The 21,591-nt window shown below is 37.5% G+C and overlaps 1 protein-coding gene across 7 annotated transcripts in view; it reads left to right on the forward strand.

Moving 5' to 3' along the window:
• The window catches only part of LOC136842765 (uncharacterized), a 30,304-nt gene extending 8,939 nt beyond the window's left edge, over positions 1–21,365 (forward strand). For 4 of the 7 annotated variants that reach the window (XM_067110555.1, XM_067110553.1, XM_067110556.1 and 1 more), the window contains exons 4-14: positions 2,964–3,082; positions 4,773–4,906; positions 5,923–6,138; positions 8,015–8,144; positions 15,387–15,564; positions 16,465–16,571; positions 17,062–17,178; positions 17,432–17,524; positions 18,213–18,317; positions 20,195–20,401; positions 21,266–21,365. In XM_067110555.1, the coding sequence (XP_066966656.1) occupies positions 2,964–3,082; positions 4,773–4,906; positions 5,923–6,138; positions 8,015–8,144; positions 15,387–15,564; positions 16,465–16,571; positions 17,062–17,178; positions 17,432–17,524; positions 18,213–18,317; positions 20,195–20,365 (1,370 nt within the window). In that variant the 3' untranslated portion in view covers positions 20,366–20,401; positions 21,266–21,365. The remainder of the gene's footprint in view (positions 1–2,963; positions 3,083–4,772; positions 4,907–5,922; positions 6,139–8,014; positions 8,145–15,386; positions 15,565–16,464; positions 16,572–17,061; positions 17,179–17,431; positions 17,525–18,212; positions 18,318–20,194; positions 20,402–21,265) is intronic. The other 3 variants (XM_067110557.1, XM_067110559.1, XM_067110560.1) reach the window with 1 other exon arrangement.
• Positions 21,366–21,591: the final 226 nt, after the last annotated feature.

Below are 21,591 nucleotides of genomic sequence, written 5' to 3' on the forward strand. Positions count from 1 at the left end.
GGTCTAGTCACATTGTGGTCACGCCCCGTTGACAGATCATCTAGAACTCACCAGCTATACAGGTCACACCCTTGCTGGAGACTCTAGTTAAGCAGAAGCGGACTTGGGTGACAGTAATCACAAAGTCAGCTATGCTAACAGGTAAGGAACCAAGGTATCTTTCACCTACATGTAGTGTGTTTCCTAAATCCTATTCTGTCTGTACCCACCTCCAATGGTGGTATTCAGCTATATATATATCTGACAGGTAAGTCTCATGAACAAAATGATATTTTAATAATAAAATAAAGTTTGTTCATACTTACCTGGCAGATATATATATTCATAGTGCCCGCCCACCTCCCCTCAGGAGACAGTGGCACTAGAAAATCTGAATAGAAAATGGGAATGGTTCCTGATACCCGCCTCCCAGCGGCGGGAATGGGTACTAACCACCTGATCTCCCACTGCGTGTGTCGTAAGTTTTGAAATTCTGTCGGACTATCAGAGAATACAGCTATATATATATCTGCCAGGTAAGTATGAACAAACTTTATTTTATCATTAAAATATCATTTTTCCCAATTGGCCAACCTTGTTTCGTTGTTAATCACCATTAACAGGAGACTTTGGTGTTGGTGTAACCTGCCAAGACTTGAAAAGAAGCATCTGTAAAGCAGTGGTTTGTATCAGTAGAGTTTTTTATGAAAAAGATTTTTGACAGGTAAATATAGCATTTTCAGTATGATCCAGTCATGTGTAGGTTGTAGACCAGTGGTCCCCAACTGGTGTGCCTCAGCACCAAAGGGTCCTGTTTGATTGACTGAGGGTGCCGTAATATTTAGGGAACAAATAAAAAATTGGAAAACTTTAGAATTTTTTTTGGTATCATTCTTTCTCATGCCTGGTATCAGCAGTATTGATACTTTGGTACTCATACAACCATCAGTACACATTATACTTCAATCTTATTGGTTTGGCACATTTTAAACCAAGACCATTAGGCTAGGGTGGTTAAATCTTTGAGTTGTTGCCACTCTCTCCCCTGTTTTCCTATCAACCCTAACATTCAATATCATTTAAATTTTCTTTGCCAGCAAAGTCAAAAGGAGGTTTGCAATTGGTCGTGTTTATAAGTCTTTCTGGGTGTGTGTATACATAGTTCTTTGCAACTCCCTTATCTATGAATCATTGAAGCCTAATCAGTTGGCATTTTATAGTTATCAGTATTCTCATATACCTGCAGCCTGTCTCATTTACCAAGCAGTGCTACATGTCCTTAAGATGTTAAGCCACGTAGATCAATTGCCATTTCTCTTCATCCTGCCAATGACTTTTGTTTGACTTTGAGTCACTACAGATTTTATCATTGATATAAGTTAACATTCCAGATTTGTGAATGTAAGGGAAGTAGTTATGGATGGGGAGAATTTGGTAATGTAAAGTAATGTAAATCCCTACTTCGTTTTTTGCAGGAGACGTAGTAGGGTGGAGGTAAGCGATCCACTTGCATTTTTATTAGCATTGATAAGTTCATTGCGAGAAAGCAAATCCTCGAGAAGGATGAAAATCAAAGTGTGACTCCCACAGCTGGTCCTGATTCAAATTTGAGCACTTAAGGGTGTTTGTGGGTAAGATGTGGAAAGTTGAAACAAGTGCCTCTTCCAAAGAAACAGACTTAGAGCATTCTGATGTCCATTTAGTGTGTGGTTTTGCATGAAACCTTGATGAGCACAATTCTTGCCCTACATGTATAATTTATGGCGAGACACTCAGCAGTGAGGCCATGGTACCAAGCAAGTTGAAGCAACACCACTATTGAACAGTATGCTGAGTCACAGAGAAGCAGACTAATGCAGCTTTTAAAATGGCCAAAAGAATAACTGTAACTGACGCTGTTCATAATGCCTCTCTGAGATTAGCAGAACCAATAGTGAAGAGCATGAAGCCTCATACAGCTGGTGATGAAATTATTGCCCCTGTATACAACATGATTGTTGAAACAATGCTTGGCAGGAAGCTCGGGATCAGGTTCTCTCCAAGAACACAGTCAGTTGTAGGATATCTGGAATGTCAGCTGATATAGATGAACAAGTTATATAGCAGTTCAAATCAAATGCAAAAGTTGCTCTACAGGATGACCGAGCATTGACATTGCTGGAAAATGCCAACTGCTTGGGTTCTGTCGATTTATTGATAAAGAAGTCGTTGAACAATTTATGTTTTGCAAGGATCTACAGACGACAGCCTTTGGGGAGTACATCTTTGCATCCGGAACATTGTATCTCACTGACCATGGTCATTCGTGGAATGGCTGTTGTGGCATATGTACTGATGGAACACACTTGAAGTTTTTACTTGAACATTTAGAATTGTTTTTTAAGAAAACATGTGTTTAAAATAGAACAAAAAATGTGTTTCAGAAGTGTAACCAGTGCATGTATTTTTTTTTTGCATTTTTGCAAAATCATTCGTTTTTACTCTGTGGTCCATTGTGCCTTGTTAGCTTGTTTTGGTTGCATCAAAATGCTCATTACTCATATATTTAGTGTGCTACTGTTCCAACTACTGTTACGGTTACATTTTGCTGCCATTCCTTTTATATTGAATAAAGCAGCATCAGAGTAAAGACAAGTATTTTCCATTTTCAGTTTACTCAGGGACAAAGTTTTGTCAGAGTGACATTGAATTTGACACTTGGTTTTTCTAATAAGGGTCTTGGGGACCTCTGAAAGTTCTGGTGGGGGTGCCTCAAGCCAGGACAGGTTGTGAACCACTGTTTTAAATGGTTGAAAATTAACTTTAATATGTTCCAGGTTATCAACCAGTGGTGTTTGCATATTAGTATTTCTCATATTTAGTTACCAAATTTCACTTTGCCTTATGATGTGTGAAGGATATGTTATCTGGTTGGGTTTAGTCTTCAGAGATTTTTTCAAAACTGTTCTGTTGAAATTATGATTTTCTTGTAATGTACCATATAGCCTTTTCTCTATTTGCAGATGTTCCATATGTTGAGCTGAGTAATTTGTTGCTAAACCATCTACCAAAACTTAAATATGTCAGTAAAGATCAGTTGAATGACTTATTAATATATCTTAAGGTAAGAAGTTTTCACTTTGTAAAAAACAGATCTTTCCTAGATAATGACCCCCAAGTTTTTTGTGGGGTTGTTATCTAGGAGTAATATTTTTTGGGGTCAGTATCTTTATGATATTTACAGTCTTTGGTTTATGTTTTTATGGTAATCCCAACGGGCTTGTACTGAACATGCCGCAAAGGTGGATACATACCGGTTTAAAACCCTTGGGGGTGGCTATCTTGGAAAGGTCCAAAAAAACATACGTCCCATGCAGAAATTTTTGTATACTCAAATTTACTATGGGTTGTATTTCTCCATACTTTCCCAGGAAGTTACTTCCCTCTCCCATTCCCAAAAGCTCTCTTTTCAGTGGAGATTGAAAAGGGGAATCGAACAGATTCCCAAAAGCTCTCTTTTCAATGGAGATTGAAAAGGGGAATCGAATGGATTCCCAAAAGCTCTCTGTAGAGATTTATTTTTAAATATATATACCCATACATAATCATGGATTTGTTTCTCCATTTCAAGACTCTTGCTATTGCGAGTACTTTTAATCCAGGATATACTACTTAGATCAGATGAATCCCACATATTTTGATGGATCACTGCCCATGTTGAAATTAAAGAGAATGAGGATACTCACTGAGCAGCCGGAACTGGATCAATTATGACCAGAGCAACCTTAAAAATTCCAGTAGATGATTTGTTTGTATCGCTGAAATGGCAGTCTTCATGGAATAAAGAACCAGAAAACAATAAGTTAAAGCATATTAAACTAAAAATAGAAAATATTCGTTTGACCCAGTCTCTTAATGTGGAGTAAAATACTGTTCATTTTATGTGACTGACCTAATTTCAACCAACAGTGAACAACTAAAAGTAAACCACTTGAAGAAATTTTTTTGCTCAGATTCAAGTTTTAAAGAAATTGTTTACTATGTAAGGTCTAATAGTACTTTTTGTCAAACATTTGAAATAAGTTTTAATAGATATCAACCATGTGGGAAAAGATCTCATATTTCTTTGTGTGTCTCTGTCACCACGCTTTTTCCTGGAGTTGTATGGCCTTGATGGGCAGTATTGAGGGTCTCTTTCCACTTTGGGCACAGTTATTGTTTTTTCCAGTTTTATGCAATAAATAGAGATGAGGAAGAGAAAGAACCTTGGAGGTGGAGGATGAAGAGTGTAAAAAAAAAAAAAATGAAAGAATATACCAGTCCATGCAAAGCATTTTGCAGTTCATTGTTAAACTCAAGCCAAGAGTTAATTATTTTAATAATGATTTAGTAGAAATATTGTATCAAGTAAAAAACATTAAGCCTTTTTGTAAAACATTGATAAATTGTTAGATTTTCAATTATATCCACCATTAAATTCTGTTTAAAATTTTAATAAAATGTGCTGTAAGATCCCCCAACTCCCACATAACAATTCATGACAGATAAAATGAGGGACTTGTACATTTTTGGCCATGTAAATGTAATTTTTTTTTAAAGAACTGTACATGAAAAATTTGTTTAACGATTCATTTCAGGTGTAACATGTTGCGTTGCCAGTCCTATAAGATTTCTTTTTCCACCCAAGAAACTGTTAACAGTAACTGGAATTTTATATTTTACTGGGTAAAATTTTCCTACATTAGAGATATTCTTTATTTTGCTGCCTTTATCCTTTTTCATGAAGTCTTATTGAGATAGGAACTTTTTTACAGAAAGGTGATTACAAATGGGAGGAAGTGAAAAGGGAGAAAGAAATCTTGCTCTTGTCTTACCGTGAAGTAAAAGACCGTTTTAATCTTCTTGACGAATTTGGCTTCCTACATCCTCGATTGCATGATGTTTTACAGTGAGTAGCTTGACTGTTTGGTAAAGATCTGTATTGTATGTTGTTTTTTGATAAATACTATAGAGACTCAGCATAGGTATTGAATGGCATGTTTAGATCACTAATAATATGGAAATTACTTTTGTCCCCTTTTTGACATGCTATTATAGTTTCTTCATTCTTGATATTTCCCATTGACATCACCCTTGGCCATAGTGAAGGAGTGGTAAATGTGTGTAGAATGCATATTGATAAAGTTTACAGTAGAAAGTTAGTGGTGTTAATTATTTATTATCTGTCATTTGTAGATGTGTCATCTCAGAGCATAGGATTATCCCACTGAATACTGTACAGTATTTCAGTGCCTTTTGCAGATTTATACTGTACTTGTAGAAAGCTCATCAGCAAAAGATGATTTTGACTTGATTTTTCAGTCTATACTCATTTCATCACATCCCTATTAATCATACAGTATATGCCTATACAGTATTCAGTGACAGGATGAATATATCACATTGCAACAATGAAACACTGAATAATGAGGAATTAGGTATAACTCCTGGCAGCAACAAGAAGACAGAATTGGTGAATGATCAGTACAGTACAAAATAAAAAATTCACTGGTCCTCACTTATGGAATGCACTTAAATGAAAAGGTTATTTGAGAAAAAATGGAAAATGATTAGGAATAAGCCCTGGATTAGCAGTTCTCTGGAATATCAATACAGGTACTTGGGGATCTGTGAACTGACTAGTGGACAGCATTTCAGGGCTATAATAAGTGAGGAAGGTGACTTGAGATTTATAGAGATCCAGGTAATGAAAGTGCATTCTTCTGTCTGAAAGACAAGTCTTCGAACACTGGGAGATTGTTGACATGACAATCAGGCACATAATACAAGTGAATGTCCATGTAATTCATTGTTATGATTTTGTGAGTTTGCTTTATAATTTTTACTTATATATTTGACACTGTTGTAAAAAGAAGTATAAATGCAGTTCAGAGCAAGAGTGTGATGATTTTTATAACTTTGCAGCATTGGAGTTTTCCTTCAGACCAAAGTGACTTTACTGCGAACTCTTGGAATGTATAGCGAACATTATGATGTGATTGACCATATTCTGTATAGAACTGAAGAGCTGGAATTACCTGAAGAAGTATTACTCAAGATCAAGGACACCCTCCAGGATATTGAAGAGCTTTCCTTATCAGGGATTCATCTATATATTTTAGCACACTACTTATCTCAAAGGTAATACTTGCATGCATTAACTTACATTTCATGACAATGAAAATTGAACTTTGAACTACTTGTTATTATTGTTATTATTATTATTATATTATTATTTTATTATTTTTTTTTTTTGGTCTATCACAGCCATCCTATTTGACTGGGTGGTTTTTATAGTGTGGGGTTCCGGGTTGCATCCTGCCTCCTTAGGAGTTCATCACTTTTCTTACTATGTACGCTGTTTCTAGTAGCACATTTTTCTGTATCCTGGAGCTACTTTGGCATCTAGTTTTTCCAGATTCCTTTTCGGGATCTTGGGATCATGCCTAGTGTTGCTATGATTATGGGTACAATTTCCACTGGCATATTCCATATCCTTATTTTGATTTTCAGGTCTTGATACTTGTCAATTTTTTCTCTTTCTATCTCACTTACTCTGGTGTCCCATTGTATTGCCACATCAGTGAGTGATACTTTCTTCTTGATTTTGTTAATCAAAGTCACATCTGGTCTATTGGCACGTATCACCCTATCTGTTCTGATACCATAGTCCCAGAGGATCTTTGCCTGATTGTTTTCTATCACTCCCTCAGGTTGTTGTTCGTACCAATTATTACTGCAAGCTAGCTGGCGTTTCTTGCACAGGCTCCAGTGGAGGGCTTTTGCTACTGAATCATGCCTCTTTTTGTACTGATTCTGTGCAAGCACCAGACATTCGCTTGCTATGTAGTTTATGGTCTCGTCTTTCATGTTGCACTTCCTGCATATGGGTGAGATGTTATTTCCATCTATTGTTCTTTGGACATATGTGGTTCCTAGGGCCTGATCTTGTACCGCTGTTAGCATTCCCTCTGTTTCCTTCTTGAGTTCTCCCCCCTCTGTAGCCATTGCCATGTTTTATCACTGGCCAGTTCTTTAGTCTGTCTCATGTACTGTCCGTGCATTGGTTTGTTGTGCCATTCCTCTGTTCTGTTTTTCATTCTCCTGTCTATATATTTCTGGGTCTTCGTCTACTTTTATCAGTCCTTCTTCCCATGCACTCCTCAGCCACTCGTCTTCACTGGTTTTCAGATATTTCCCCAGTGCTCTGCTCTCGATGCTGACATTTAAAAGTTTAAAATATACTTATTTTTTGTTGTTTCTATCTAAAATCATTCTTCATTTTTTACGTTCATATTTTAACACTGAATTTTACTAGTATGTCATTATTCACTTATTCATTATCAATCATATTAATTTGTATATTTCACCTTCATTACGGCGCTGAATAATCCTGATGGGTTCCGGTGCTTGGTCTTCAAGACCTAAATTTCGTAATCAATCAGTCAATCAATCTATGCTTAGTAGCCCTCTCCCCCCTACCTTTTGTGTTGTGTATAGTCTGTCTGTATTTGCTCTTGGGTGTAGTGCTTTATGTATTGTCATGTGTTTTCTAGTTTTCTGGTCTATGCTGCGGAGTTCAGCCTTGGTCCACTCCACTACTCCTGCGCTGTATATTATTATTATTATTATTATTATTATTATTATTATTATTATTATTATTATTATTATTATTATTATTATTCAACCCAAACTGTGGAACCACAGTTATTTACTTAGTGCTTGCCAGAAGTATTTGTTCAATTTTAGCCTTGGGTTTAGTAATTGATATTGCGCATTAATGAAGACAAAGGAAGTTCTCCAGCAGAGTAATTTATTTGGAGAATGACAGTAATTTGCACTTGATACTCATTTTAGTTCTTTGTTGGTGGATCGTCAATAATGTAATGACAGTAATTTGCACTCAGTACTCATTCTAGTTCTTTGTTGGTGGATTGTCAATAATGTGCTCTATGATGCTGTCGTTGGTAAATTTTTTCAAAATAGTAAACCTTATTTTTATTTTTGTTTCTTTTAGATTTAAAGTTGATGTAGATGTGGTCAAGGACATGATGAAGATCCAGCTTTTGCCTACTTGGAAGCCTCTTATGGCCTACGCTCAAATCTGTGATATTTTAATAGAAGTCTTGAAGTTGAAATTTTCGTTTGTAAGTAGGCTTAGTAATAACTTTTGATGTACAATAATGAATATGTAAAATTCCATAGAAGAATTAGGAGTGAGATTACATGACACAAGCCAAATTTTTGTGCAGATGTACAGCAGGGTGGATAAGATAGTCAAGAAGAACATTAGCAAGAGTAAGTTGTTCTTAAGGAAGTAAATGCAGGGAAAGTTCAGTGAGCAAATGGGTCTCAAAATAAAATGAAAGATATAAATGGAGAGCTTCTCTCGGAAGTGAACGCAGTTCTGATTTGATGAAGTGAGTACAGAATTTGAAGAAATGTTGAACATGAAAGATAGAAGAGAGGCAGAAGTGTATATTGCAAGAGTAGAAGTGGTTAATATAAGTTTGATAATGTATATGGATGATGATATAAGGAAGGCAGATAAGAGGATGGAGAATTGGAAGGCACTAGGAATTAATGGGATTACACGTGAGATGGTGTGGTATGGTGGTGAAATTATGATGATGTGGCTGACCATGGTTTGTACAGCATTTTTAGATGAGGGGAAAGGGTGAGCAAAAGGCTGTTTTGCTTTGTATTGTGGGCATCATCTGAGCTAATTTTCTCATTTTAGTGCAGCAGATTGCTGTAAAAATCGTTCAGATAGTGAAACAAGCATGAAATTTGGCACAAACATTCCTAAGACTACGCTCTCTTAGAAAAGGGCGCTGGCCACCTGAAAATCCAAGATGGCGGCTATTTTTCAAAATGGCCGCCATCTATGTTGAGATTCACTGGTTTGGGAGCATCTATTGGATGGAATATGCCAGTTTTTTTTTTTTAACCTCGACTTTTAGGTTATAAAATGTTCCATACCACACATTTTATTGAAAACCCTTACTAAATGAATTGTAACCAAGATGGCGTACAAAATGGTTGCCATAAAAGTTTTTTTTCTATCCACAGCGCTAGCAGACATAGAGACCAACTGTTTTTATTTAATGGTATATTCATGTGATCAGACAGTTTAACTAATATGCTATTTTCAACTGAAATAGTAATGGTATGGTCACATACAACATTGTGTCTAAGACTGTAACCATAAAAAGAAAAGAAGAGAAATACGGACTAAACGCAACCAATCTATGTATAGGTCTCTCAACCTACACCTTTGAAAAATTCGAGGATAAGAAGGTAGGCATAGCATGACACGTTGGATGCTCAAGCTAGATTATCTACTGAAGAGAGGGCAATATTTATCTAGACTTCACATTTGCAAGTGCACAGAGCTGTGCAGGGAAGACCCAGCTTGTAGCACTTGCACCTTTCCCGACAGCCTGCTTTGCATCCACATTTGGTAAGCTGTTGGCAACTCTTGGCTAAGGGCGAGTTGGTTGTCCAGAGGACTTGCCATGCTACACCAGACTTTTGCCATCCCCACTCAGCAGGGTTCTCTGGCTGTGGCTGACACTGGGTGGCCTGCCCCCACACACAACCAGCCTGGTACGCAGCACGCTTGGTGTGTTGGAGGAGAGCTCCCTGGTTGGTGGAATGGCCTCATATGCCCTTTGTTTTCTGGCAAACATATCAAGTCTAGCCTCATCCACAGTGCCAGCAGTGCTGGATCTTTCATACATAAGTATGACAAACCTCTCCAGGACCTTCAGGTCACTCTCTTCCACTCTGAGAGGGTAGTGACTCAGTTTGGAGAACACAGTGGAGGCCTCTGGAAAGATGTTCCATGTCTGCCAGGCGGTCTTCTTGCCCTTGCTCGGAAGGCTGACACTGTATCACAGCCTGTGAACGCATGGAAGAAGAGCATGCCATTCACCTTCTCCTGGCCCAGAGAGTTGCACAGGTCATGCACAGCAATCCAGCGCAGGCTCTGGCCTTGGCCAAATGCCACCCATAGCTTCTCTAGCCCTAGATTGTGGAGAGTGGAGAAAGCACTGACTGCAACGACAAGAACATCTGTGTCATTTGCTTTAACCATGATGGTCTTGGCTCCATGTTCTGTGGCATATTTGGCATGGAGAAAGATGCGTGTGTCAGCTTCCTCATGAGAGCACTTTTCCAGTCCCTGAAGACTAGCCTCATGAGTGCTGAGGACAGCAGACCCTTTCGTGGCAATGACAACATTTGTGGCAGACATCTGGGCAACTTTGTCTGCCAGGAACTGGAACAACTCTGTCTTGTTGGCATCGTGTCTTAGGAAATTGCGCCAGTTGGATGGAATTGTGTTCTTGTCTGTCACCTTGCGCCTTCCTCCTTGACCACGTTGGAGCCTGGTCTCAGCTTTGAGGCTGGATGTATTGTATACATCAAATACAAGATGTGATGATGTGTACTTGCTGCTATAGGATTGTATCACAGGCAAGAAGTCGCAAAGTGCATAGCCCTCAAAGGTCTTTCCTTTCTTTGGTGGCAAGGCATGGACCAAAGCTGATCCATCTACAATGAGGACATCAGTCTTTGGTTCTTTGTCTTCTAGTGTAACATGACTCTCCAGGACCGAGGTCAGCTGAGACTTCTGACATGTGTACAGCCTACCACCCTCACTAAGGAAGCTGGGAATGTTTGATTCTCGTGCTGGAAGAATTCCTGCAGATCACATTCACGGCTCTGACAGGATATAAATAGCTTTGAGAAAAGCTGGCAATCCTCCTTCAGAAGTTTCTGCTTTGACTGTTCTACAGGAGCAGCTTCTTGCCTGAAGAAGTCAGTTCTGTTCTTCTTTATCGGCTCATAGAAGGAGACTGCATTGTTTGCCAAAGAGTCTGAAAACTTCTGAAATTTAGTGCGGCCTCTGTCAAGGTGTGTCTGTAAGAAGTTCTGCTGAGCTGGGGTGGGCAATGTCTTTGTTGTCAATGGAATACAGATCCTGGCTCTCTTCCTGAAAAGGACTTCCCAAGTGTTGCAAAGCCAATGACAGCTTGCTGACTCTCTCCAAGAATGTCTTCTGCACATGAGGTGTTTGTTCATGGTGTGTTGTCTGCTCATTAGACTCCTTACTTTGAACCTCTGTTTCGTATGCAGACACCAAGCGGATGATCTCTGGGCCAGCCACCATCCATCTTCTGAGTGCTGACGGATCTTCAGTCAGCCCAATGGCTCCGCCATCAGCCTTTATAAAGGCATTGGTCTGCTCATGAGCTTGGTCAAGAGCCATTGCTGAGAACTGGCGACTGGTCTTGTGCACAACAAAGTTGCCAGCCTTGAACTCCTTGTGCAACTCTGGGTGTGAACTCTCTAGGGTAAGCATGTCCCTGAGGTGAATAGGCAGCCAACGAGCATAGTTTGTATTATTGTTGGAAAAGAAGTAGGGTATCAGCTCATGCAATGCCTGGCAGTAGAGGACAAAATTGGCCTCACGGAAGGACCTGATCAGTAGGAATATCACAAGTTCCATAGACAACACCATGTGCCAGAAGTGGAACTGTGGACTCTGCTGTCTTCGAAGGTCACACCACTCCTCAAACTCTAATGCCTGCTCATTGTTGTTTGCTTTCTCAGCACAGTAGTCAGTGTATGCTGTCCTCAGGAGTTTGTACAAACTAGAGGCTGTAACCTGGTGCATCTGCCGTGTCCTGGTTACACTTGCAGCTGACAGGAAGGATTCTGCAGTTCCAGATGAAGCAACTCCTGCCTCCACCAGAGCTCCTGTCCAACCACTGCCATGAAGAAGAGTACCAAGAGATGTCATTGCTGCCATCTCAATGTGCAGACCACCAAACATCACCAGATACTTGTCTTCGCCATACTGATCAGGCCACTGCCACTGCACCTGCTTTGCTACGGCATAGATTGGCTGATCAGCTGTGATTATGGGTATCTGGCCAGGGTTCAGAAAATCAGTGACATCCTGCACTTTCTGCATCACATGTTTGATCGTAGCAACAGAATGAGCCTGATCACGCAGGAGAGGAAGCAATGAAGTTATGGTTACTTCAAATTCTGGGCTTCTCTTCATTGAAGCGTGATGAGCTGACCACGTCAGATTCACTGCATCATCTATTTCCTGGGTGACTATGACCTTGTCTAGCCACTGATACTCCAGTGCAAGCTGTGGCCCCAAGATATCTGTGGGTGGCTTTGGTATTGCAGTGTTTGGTGGCACAGGGTTCTTTGTTTGAAAGGAAGCTGGTGAGATGTTTGTGAATGTGTCCGGCAATTCAGGCACCGACCCCACTTTCTCAGGTGCAAACTTTAGTTGCTGTCTTTCCTGTCCAGTGTTCTCCTTGGTGGGGTGCTGAAATATGGAGATGCTAGTTCCATGGAAGGAGGTAGTGGCAGTAGTTGCAGATGGGTTGTGGTCGATGTTGTCCATCACTGCAGTGGTGAACAACCCTTTTCGCAGTACTGGGGACAGACCACACCCTCCTCCACATATTTGCTAACTGTGGCATCTCCTAACTGTGCAGAGACCTCCAGTACTCTGTCATAAGAGATACTGAGGCCATACTGATGTAGCATTTCAACCAGGTTTCTCTTCCTGGTTTTGGCATAGACTGAGAGTCCCATGTAGACTGGGAATGGTGTTTCTCTGTCTTTGGAGTGTCTATGAGTTGTTGCTCCTCTTTGTATCGGGAGTAGCAGTTGAACTGCATGAGCTGTGCAATGGCCTGGTCTGACTTTGATGCTCCAAATCGTAACTGTGACTTGATGTCAGCCCCATGCTCAACCATCCCTACAAACTGGAGCAGGAGAGGAGGCACAGAATTTCGTACACAAGCCTCAGAAAATGTGCCATCAAACCGTGACTGATGATCAAGTATAGACTTTCTGAGAATATTTGCTGCTTTAGCAATGATAACTGCCTCTGAAAGATCAGATGATTGAGCAAGTGCTTTTCCCACATCCTTTGAAATGCAAGTAATACATCTCTGCCAGATTTATGAGCCTCAAGTTCTGGAATTTCTGCCAGAAGTTTGTCTTTGAGTCTCGTGGAATTTACACTTGGTGACTCTACACCTAATTGTTCCAGACGTTGGTAGAGGTGGCAAATATCTGCCAGCCGAAATGTGACTGGATCATCTGAACAAAGGTTGTTTTCAACAATGTATGTCATCAGTTCTGACAGAACTAGTGGATACACATCTGATTCTGACTCCGTGCTACCTTGGTCTTTCTCAAGGCTCCTCAGGTAGGACCTTTTTCTGTTGTAGAGGGCACAAAGACAGGCATGGTGATACTTAAACTCCTGTGCAATGACATCCCCACCAGTCAACTTAGCAAGGAGCTTGCCATCACTAAGTATCTCTGCACATTCACGCAATTTCAAGTCAAGGCCCTTAGTACTAGCCTGTCTGAGATCAGATGCAGGTGCCACTTTCTCACAGAAAATGCAAACTTCATTGTCATGACTGGTTCGGCGCAGTTTTGCACGACTAGTCTCAGTGTTGCTGGTCTGGTCATTGGATTGTCGCTTTCTTGCACGGTCCAGTTTAGTGTTGTTAAACAACAAGCGACAGTTCACATGGTATTTTGCTGCATTTTTTCCTGAGAGTGGCCTCTATGCCATCACCTTCATCCAGCCTTGCTGGATCCATTATCAGTGGCATTTCATTAATTTCACTGAACATGGGAATGTTCCTTGCCAGCATTGTGTACCCATCATGGTCTAGGACATGATGACTTGGAGGTGATGTCAAGTGCTCACCTCTTTTGTCCTTCTGACAAAGACAACACAAACTCAGTTTGTTTTTCTACTGCTCAATATTGGATTGGCATCACATTCTGCCATGATTTCACTTTTGATTAAGGCCGAGGGTTATCCTTTTACCACCTTAAACAAAGCACACATTCCTGTATGGGATTCAACTAGGTTCGGTCTCCCTACACCTAGCCCGATCATTCATCCAGTACCATTTAAGTCCCGTGTGATCTGTACACCATCCAGGTAAGTACATGAACCATCATGTACAGCCCCATACCCTTGGCTCGGCTCTCCCGCTGGCACATCCTGTCTATTCAGGTGCGGCTATCTAACTATAGCTGGTCTGGGGCTGTTAGAAAGCATTTGGGACACTAAACTAAACTATACTACAACTACTAGTCTAAGACTACAGGATTAGTAAAGCTGGATTAGCTGGCACTGAACCCCATGCTGAGTTACACAGCAGTGATGTCACCAGTGTGCCCTGGTTGTGTGCAGACATACACTCTTTTACATTTATTAATTTTCCTTCAAAATTGATGAGTTATTCGAAAGAGATGGCCTCATTAGGATCTAAAACCACAGAAACCAAGATCCATGCTTAAAACGATAATTGTTGAACGGGCATTATTTCTCATTATAATTATTGTTTCTACCTTTTCTTGGCAGCCATATAGCCCCCATATTTAAAGGTAAACTGTACTGGGAAGCTACAGAAACATAATATTCACAAGAAATAGTATGGAAGAGCTTTACCATATTGCTAGAAGCAAATACATGCCATTCTAGTGAAAAATTAGCCAAAATCTGTCGATACTGGCCGCCATCTTGGAATTTGGCCGCCATATTAAATTTTTTGCGTGGCCAGCGCCCTTTTCTGATAGAGGGAACTTTAAAGAGCACTTGTGCAAAATTTCATGCTTGTTTCACTATCTGAACGATTCTTATGAAATATGCAATTATCTGCTGCACTATTTGGTCTTTGCAGCCGGAACAGCATGTTTGAGAGCTTTTCCGAGTAAAGCATAATTTTTATAATACTATAGGATTTTGCCGGGAAATTGTCCTTGTCCAGCTCCTCTTTTGTATTTTTCTTTGATTTATGAAGTTCTTGACTGTGGTATTTTTTCATGGCATAGATAGTTCTAGTACATTGGGAAAGTTGGGTTTAAAATATTTCAATACTGTATCTATTACAGTATTATTATTGTTAATTTCGTTGTTTAAAGTGAGCAGCTATTTATATGAAACAAGTGAATTAACATGTACAGTACCCATTACCAAAAATTTGAGATGGGTGAATTTGGCAGAAGAGCTACAAATATTGCCTCCATACTGCTTATCATTTTGCTATGAATAAAAGAGGTGTTTTTTTATAAATATAAAATTTTGAATATTTTGTTTTTCATTTCTATAAATGCAAACATCTTATTTTATCATTAATGCCCTTCACACAGCCCCTCTTATTCGCTTATGCCTTTATTATTTGTTTGGAAATATAAAGAATTGGGTATGGAAAGTGAGGTGAAACACTCCTTTCAAGGGTACTGTATGTCACACCCAGCTTTAACCACTTCTTTGTTATAAGTAAGCAACCAGTTCTCTATTATGCTTTTTTTTTTTTCAGGTAATGGACCATCCAGCAGTACTGAATATAAATCCTGAAAATGTTAAAAAAATCATAAGGCGGTGTTCTGTAATTGGTGGAGCTCCTATATCTGAATTAATCAGACAAGATCCTAAAATTCTTCTCATACCTCACCAAAAGTTATCCAGATGGGGGATGCTATTTAATAAATATAAAGGTAAGTGGTAGTTATCCCTAGATTTTGTGAAAAGTAAGATCAGTGAAAAAATAGTATATAATATTTCTTTCAACTCATTATCTTTCCTCTTATGCAACAGGCTAACTCTTTTTACCCATCCTCTTGGAACGTTTCCCTCCTCCAGACGTAGCATACAAACCTTGGTCAGCTACTTATTCACACTACCATCATGCTATTGCATCTCACTTCTAATTACACCAACTCCCTCTACCTCTCCACTCTTCAGCCTCCTAATTTCCAACCTTACATCCTCAGCAGTCAATTCCAGCCAACCTCAGTCAGCGTCCTTTTTTCTCTCACAATCTCAGATTTCATCTTTCTGAGCAGGCACTAAGATATTTACCATTTGAGTGAAAGTGCACTTTTAGGTATCTGTTGTTACATTTTATGTGCATGCTTTTACCTTTTTGTTAAATATTTCAGCCTTAGTGCATAGAGTTTGACTTGAAACTACTGTATCTAGTCTATATGCAACTCTTTAGAAAAGTATGACTTTACCTTATTTTTATGCCTAAGCCTGAGTAACAATTTTAACTGAAAAAGCAGTACCCAGTTTGGACTGAATTGTTTATTAGTATAACTTCATACATTAGTTTTTCTTATCTTAGTTTTTCATGATTATCATTGTTTTCACAATAAAAATAAACACAGAAAAAGATGTGTGTATCGTCTCTAAATCTACATTTCTGTGTCATAATTATAATAATAAAATCTAGGAGTCCCAAGTGTTGTGTTTGCAAAAGAAAAGAATGCAATAAATGGAGTTCTGATAGAGATGAAAGTTATTTGTTAAAGATTAAAGGTTAGTCAGTATTGTTTATGCAATATTTACTGTAATGTGACATTCGTGTTTGATAAATAATTGTTGGTTTATTACAGTTACAGAACTCAAAGCCACACCTGAAATAATTAGACTGTTTCAGTCTGATGTTACTAAAGAACTAGAAGAAAGATTTGCAGTCTTACGGAAGATGCCAGAATTTGAGGTTAGTTATTTGACAGCAATTATTTTGAGATAAAGATGAATAATGTCAAAATGTTGTACTAATAATTCACAACAAAGTTTCAAGTGTTATTAAGATAATAATTGAGATGGGAAGTTTAGCTCCGGGAATTTTTCATTCTTTGAGGCTACATTACACTTAGAATTATAGATTCCATTAGCAGTAGAGCCACAGGAAAATCCTTTGATAGGAGATAATGTTGCCAGTGTTTAAGGGTGATGAGCTGTATGAAAATGATAGGAGCTGTACTTTACTGCAAAGGGTGACAAAAATGTTTATTTAAGTTGTATATTAGTTCAAGTTTTGCACGGCAGCATCTTTTTCTTGTCAGGTTACTTTAGATTTTTGCAGTGCAGCATAGGACTGACTAATTACGATTTTTTTTAATGTGCTTTGGCATTTCAAGAACACCATTATTACCACTTACCCGGATAGTTTATTTATATTTAATGTATAATTAATTTCTTTTTAGGTGGTGTTGGTGTCAAAAAGATTTTTTGAACTACTTTTGAAACCTCACGCTATTAAAAAGATTGTTGATTTGACATATTCCGGGCAACCTCTCACCACTATCAATGCAGCATTCTATGTAGGTTGTGTGTGAGTTTAGTTTGTTTTTAAATAGAACTCTATTAGACTTATGATCTAACAAACAATGTACATAAAGAATTATCAGTAATCCAAAACTCTGACCAAAATAATTTTGATGCATTACTACAGTACATATGCATGTCCTAAAGTAAGAATATTTTTTGCCATATTGATTATGTTTTTGGAACCTAAGGTAGTTTTTTATTTTGTTTTATGTAAATTTAGGTTAATTTTCATGTGCTTTTTAACAGGATGTAAAATCATCTAGATTAAATTCATACCGACTGTTATCCAGAGAAATGAAGACTTTTATTGCTAATGAGCTGGGTATTGATGAACATAAGGTAAGTATGGTAATATGATAATTTGTCGTATAGTTGTAGAAAATTTTGTTTTTTTAATATGGTTTTCAAAAAGAGATTTCCATTAGCATTAAAGTTCTTATCAGCTTGTGCGTATCATGGTGAAAGTATTGCTTGCATTCTGGATGAAAAATCCATTCTCTTCAGCTAACTCTTCTCGGTTAATTGTTATCTCTTAGTTTCAGTGCTGATCCTCATACTATACAGTTTAACCCTGCTTCTTCCCTGTATTTCTTTTGTTGATTTATTACATAGAGTTCTTGATCCTTGGATATCACTTGGAAATTTAGTCCAAAACTTCAAAGTTCTCAAAAATTCTAAATTTAAATTTCTGCATTAAAGACAATCAATTTTGGCTAGCTATAAGGTTGTAGAAATGTGACTGTACATGGTCTCATTAAACTAGTCTATGGTAATAACCACTCTTATATCTCATGTATCAAGGGAGAATATTAGAAATTCATATGATCCCGTACTGAAGTAGTTTATTTTAAAGAAAATTGTAATCAGCACTAAAGTTTTTTCCTCTCATTTTATTGTTTTTTTCTGAATTCATAGGGTTTTGGAATTTTGTTTCCATTTAATAATAACTCACTTTTATTTTTGTTATTATTATAAATAAGGTTTTTAATTTGTTTGTGAAAATTTTTGGTTTTTTATGTCTTTTCAGGACCCTGAGTTTGCTCCAATTAATGAGTTAAGGACAAATTTAGGAATAGCAAACACCAGGAAGGTACTGAAGCTACTCATAGACTATGGCTTTTCTAAAGAACAGGTAAGTTTCACTTTCATGTTATGAATTTCTGATTTAAAGCTTAAAAACATTCCGAGTATATTTCAGATCTTGCTTTACAGATGCATTAATCTCCTGCATGACTGTGTAGCTCTCATGTTTTACTTTGTATGAAGTGTTAATTTTGCTGTTCCGTTGGGATAAGCTTTTCTCCCTTTTAGCCATAGTATTTCAGTTATTTGTATTCCAGTCCATTGTGAACCAGTGTTTCAAGAATTCTGGACCTTGTTGCTGCATTAATTAGTTTAATGAAACAAACGAGTTTCCTAAAGAATTTGTTTTCATGTGAGAGGTGTAAATGAAAGAAGTTGGATAACTAAGTGGAAGAGACAGAATGGAATTGGTGAAAAGAAAAAGGAAAAAAGCATTGCAGCTTAGGCTAAAAGAACACTGCAAAGAATCTTTAGTACTATTTAGAATGCAGTATAAGTCACATTGTAAGTGGTAACCCTTACAAGGATGGCCCTGAAATCCACCATTATCACTCAGAGGGTAGAGCAGGTTTAGTCCTGCTTGTAGATTTTTTATGATCTCTTTCTTTTTCTTGTACATCACATTTCAAGTCATGTAATGTGCCCTTCATTAGGGTCACCTTTTACCAGTTATACATATAACTAGCGGACAAATTCTATTGCAATTCCATGTTGGAAGGGGTTTTCACAGCTTTTATTTTCAAACTGTGCATATAGAAAGATATGTAGGGGGGAGCCAGTTGGCATTTTGAAATAAGGAAAAATGACTTGCACATAATATTTGGTTTTTATGCTATTATAGACAAAGTGAGCCACATTTTGCATTGTCTCACAGCTCATGAAAATATTGCAGTATCTCTTTTGTTATGCATTACTGTAGGTATTTCCTTTCATCCTACTTTGCTGTTCAGCTTAAATTTTTCATGCTACAATCTTTGGCCCTTGCTAAGCAAGACTCATTCATACTGTGACACATAATTTGAGTTGTAATCTGGTTCAACTACTTTTTGATGACTTCTGGGTGTCAGTTGTCCACTGATTGTAGTAATGATAACTTAATAGTTATTCCAGGGATTTGTGTTCTTATTTTACAGTGTCTTTGCTCTATTTATATTGCCAAGCTATGGCACTTATAGCTGTTAATTCATTGTGTGATGGGAGGGCATAGAAATTGGTTTTCCATGGAATTGTGTTTAGTTGTTTTCATAGATGTTTGTCAGCTTGACCAGTTATGTTAGGACCCCTGTGTATTCAGACCAACTGAAAACATGATGAACTGGAAAATTGTATCTTCAAACCAATTCTTCTCATTTCTAAATGATGGAATTACTTGATGGTCTTTTTTCTTGTGCAGTAGATTCTAATATGTCAGATAATGAGTCACTGCTTTTAATCAATACATAAGTTTGTATGTTGTGTTTTCTTTACAGAGAAATAAAAACAACAGGGTTTGAAGTTATATGTGACTAATCATGTGATTCATTTTATGCTTATTTTGAAAATTTTTTATATCACTACTCAAGAGTGGTAAATTGAAATTATGGAATTAAAAGGTTTAATGTTTTATAAAAGATTTTGCAAGTTAGGGTGCAAGAGAGTACAAGGTACATAGACATTTAGTGAAACACTTTTGCATTTATATTTATAGAGTTTTTTTTTTTTTTTTTTTTTTTTTTTTTTTCAAGAAAAAGGCCAGGTGGGTCTTTGTCAAGCTTAGTAAAGGACAGTTCATAGTACAGTACAGTATGTTTGTCTTGTGATGAATAGTAAGGGAATAAAGTACCAATATCTTTTAGGTTTTTCTTCTGTGTTTTGAAATATCATGAGCAGGCAAAATTCACTTAGAATTTGCTGGTTTTCTTTCTCACAGTGAGGATTTTTTTTCAGATTCTAGATTGTATACAGATTCTAAGTTTGGAATATGCACCACTAAAGTCAACTTTAGATAATTTTGCAAGATTGCCAGAAACTCAACCCTTTCATGAATGGATGAAGAATTCTCAAGTTCTCCATCTTCTAGCGTATCTAGTGAAGAAAGACACCCCAACAAACTGGTAGTCATTTATTTGATGCTGCATAACTACCATTATATAGGTGAGTAAATAAGATTTCATCAGTTTGAAGACAGTATAGTCATTCCTAATATATTAAAGGATAGTGGTAGGTTGAGTTTTTAAGATAATAATGAAAAATAGCTCATTTTAAAGAGAATATAGAGATCATTTTCTTCAAGTACCTGTTACATTTACTAACACTGTATCCATTAAAATCTCCAAAGCATATGAAGGTTACCACATTATTCCTAAATACCTCGTTCTGAATTCTTGAAAAAATAGAGATGTTACCAAAAATCTTAAAATGGTACTGTGATCTGCCCAGGTTTTGTAATGAGGAATATACAAGAGTGATCAACAAATTATAACATCCTTCATAGAGAATATGGTATAACTGCTTATTTGCAGCCTGTGTTCCTATGATGTAATGATTTCAGTGGGATAAATGAGTAAATCAGTCATATTCAATGTTTTAAGGTCTTAAATGTCTGAGTATCCTTAAAATTCTGTCTTACCTCAGTTTCAATTACAATATGGCTCCTTTAGCACTCATTTGAAGTGATAAGAGTTTTGATCTGTAGTGGGCAGTAAGAGAGACTTCACAAAAATACAGCAGCATTTTAAAGGTCAATAGGAAGGGACTTCCACTACTTTCCTTAGTTAGATGTAGTTAGTCCTCAACATACAAACAATCTCCATTCTGGGAGCTAGTTTGTAATTTAAATATATTTTTAAGTCCAACAAAGTTAGCCTAGGCATTCAGCATTGTAGTTAGCCTGCAGCATATAGCAAGAAAATTTGATCTTTGTGAATGAAATAATTGATAATAAACAAAAATCTTTGATTTTATAATAAGGTTGTTATTTTTCATTGTTATATAAGAATTTGTTGCATTTGTTTATAGGTTGCTTCTCTGCCTGGGGAGCTTCTCAGACCTAGGACTTGATTGGTCATAGATTTGCAGTTTGATTGTAAATCTTTTTTAATAAACTTTTTTTTTCATATTTTGAGTTTACTTTTCCTTGAGTTTTTACGAAATGTAATTTTGTATGAAATGCTCATTGTTATGGTTCTGTACCTGTTTCTGTACTGTCAGATAATTCATAAATTGCTGTCTATTTGGATGCAAGGTATACATTGTCATTCTTTAACCATGCAAGTTTTCTGGAAGCAATATATTTGGGTCACTTGTTTTAAAAGTGTTTTAGTCTTAAACACTTTTCCTTTTTA

The sequence above is a fragment of the Macrobrachium rosenbergii genome, chromosome 10, assembly GCF_040412425.1.
Source record: "Macrobrachium rosenbergii isolate ZJJX-2024 chromosome 10, ASM4041242v1, whole genome shotgun sequence".
Classification (NCBI taxonomy): Eukaryota; Metazoa; Arthropoda; class Malacostraca; order Decapoda; family Palaemonidae; genus Macrobrachium; species Macrobrachium rosenbergii.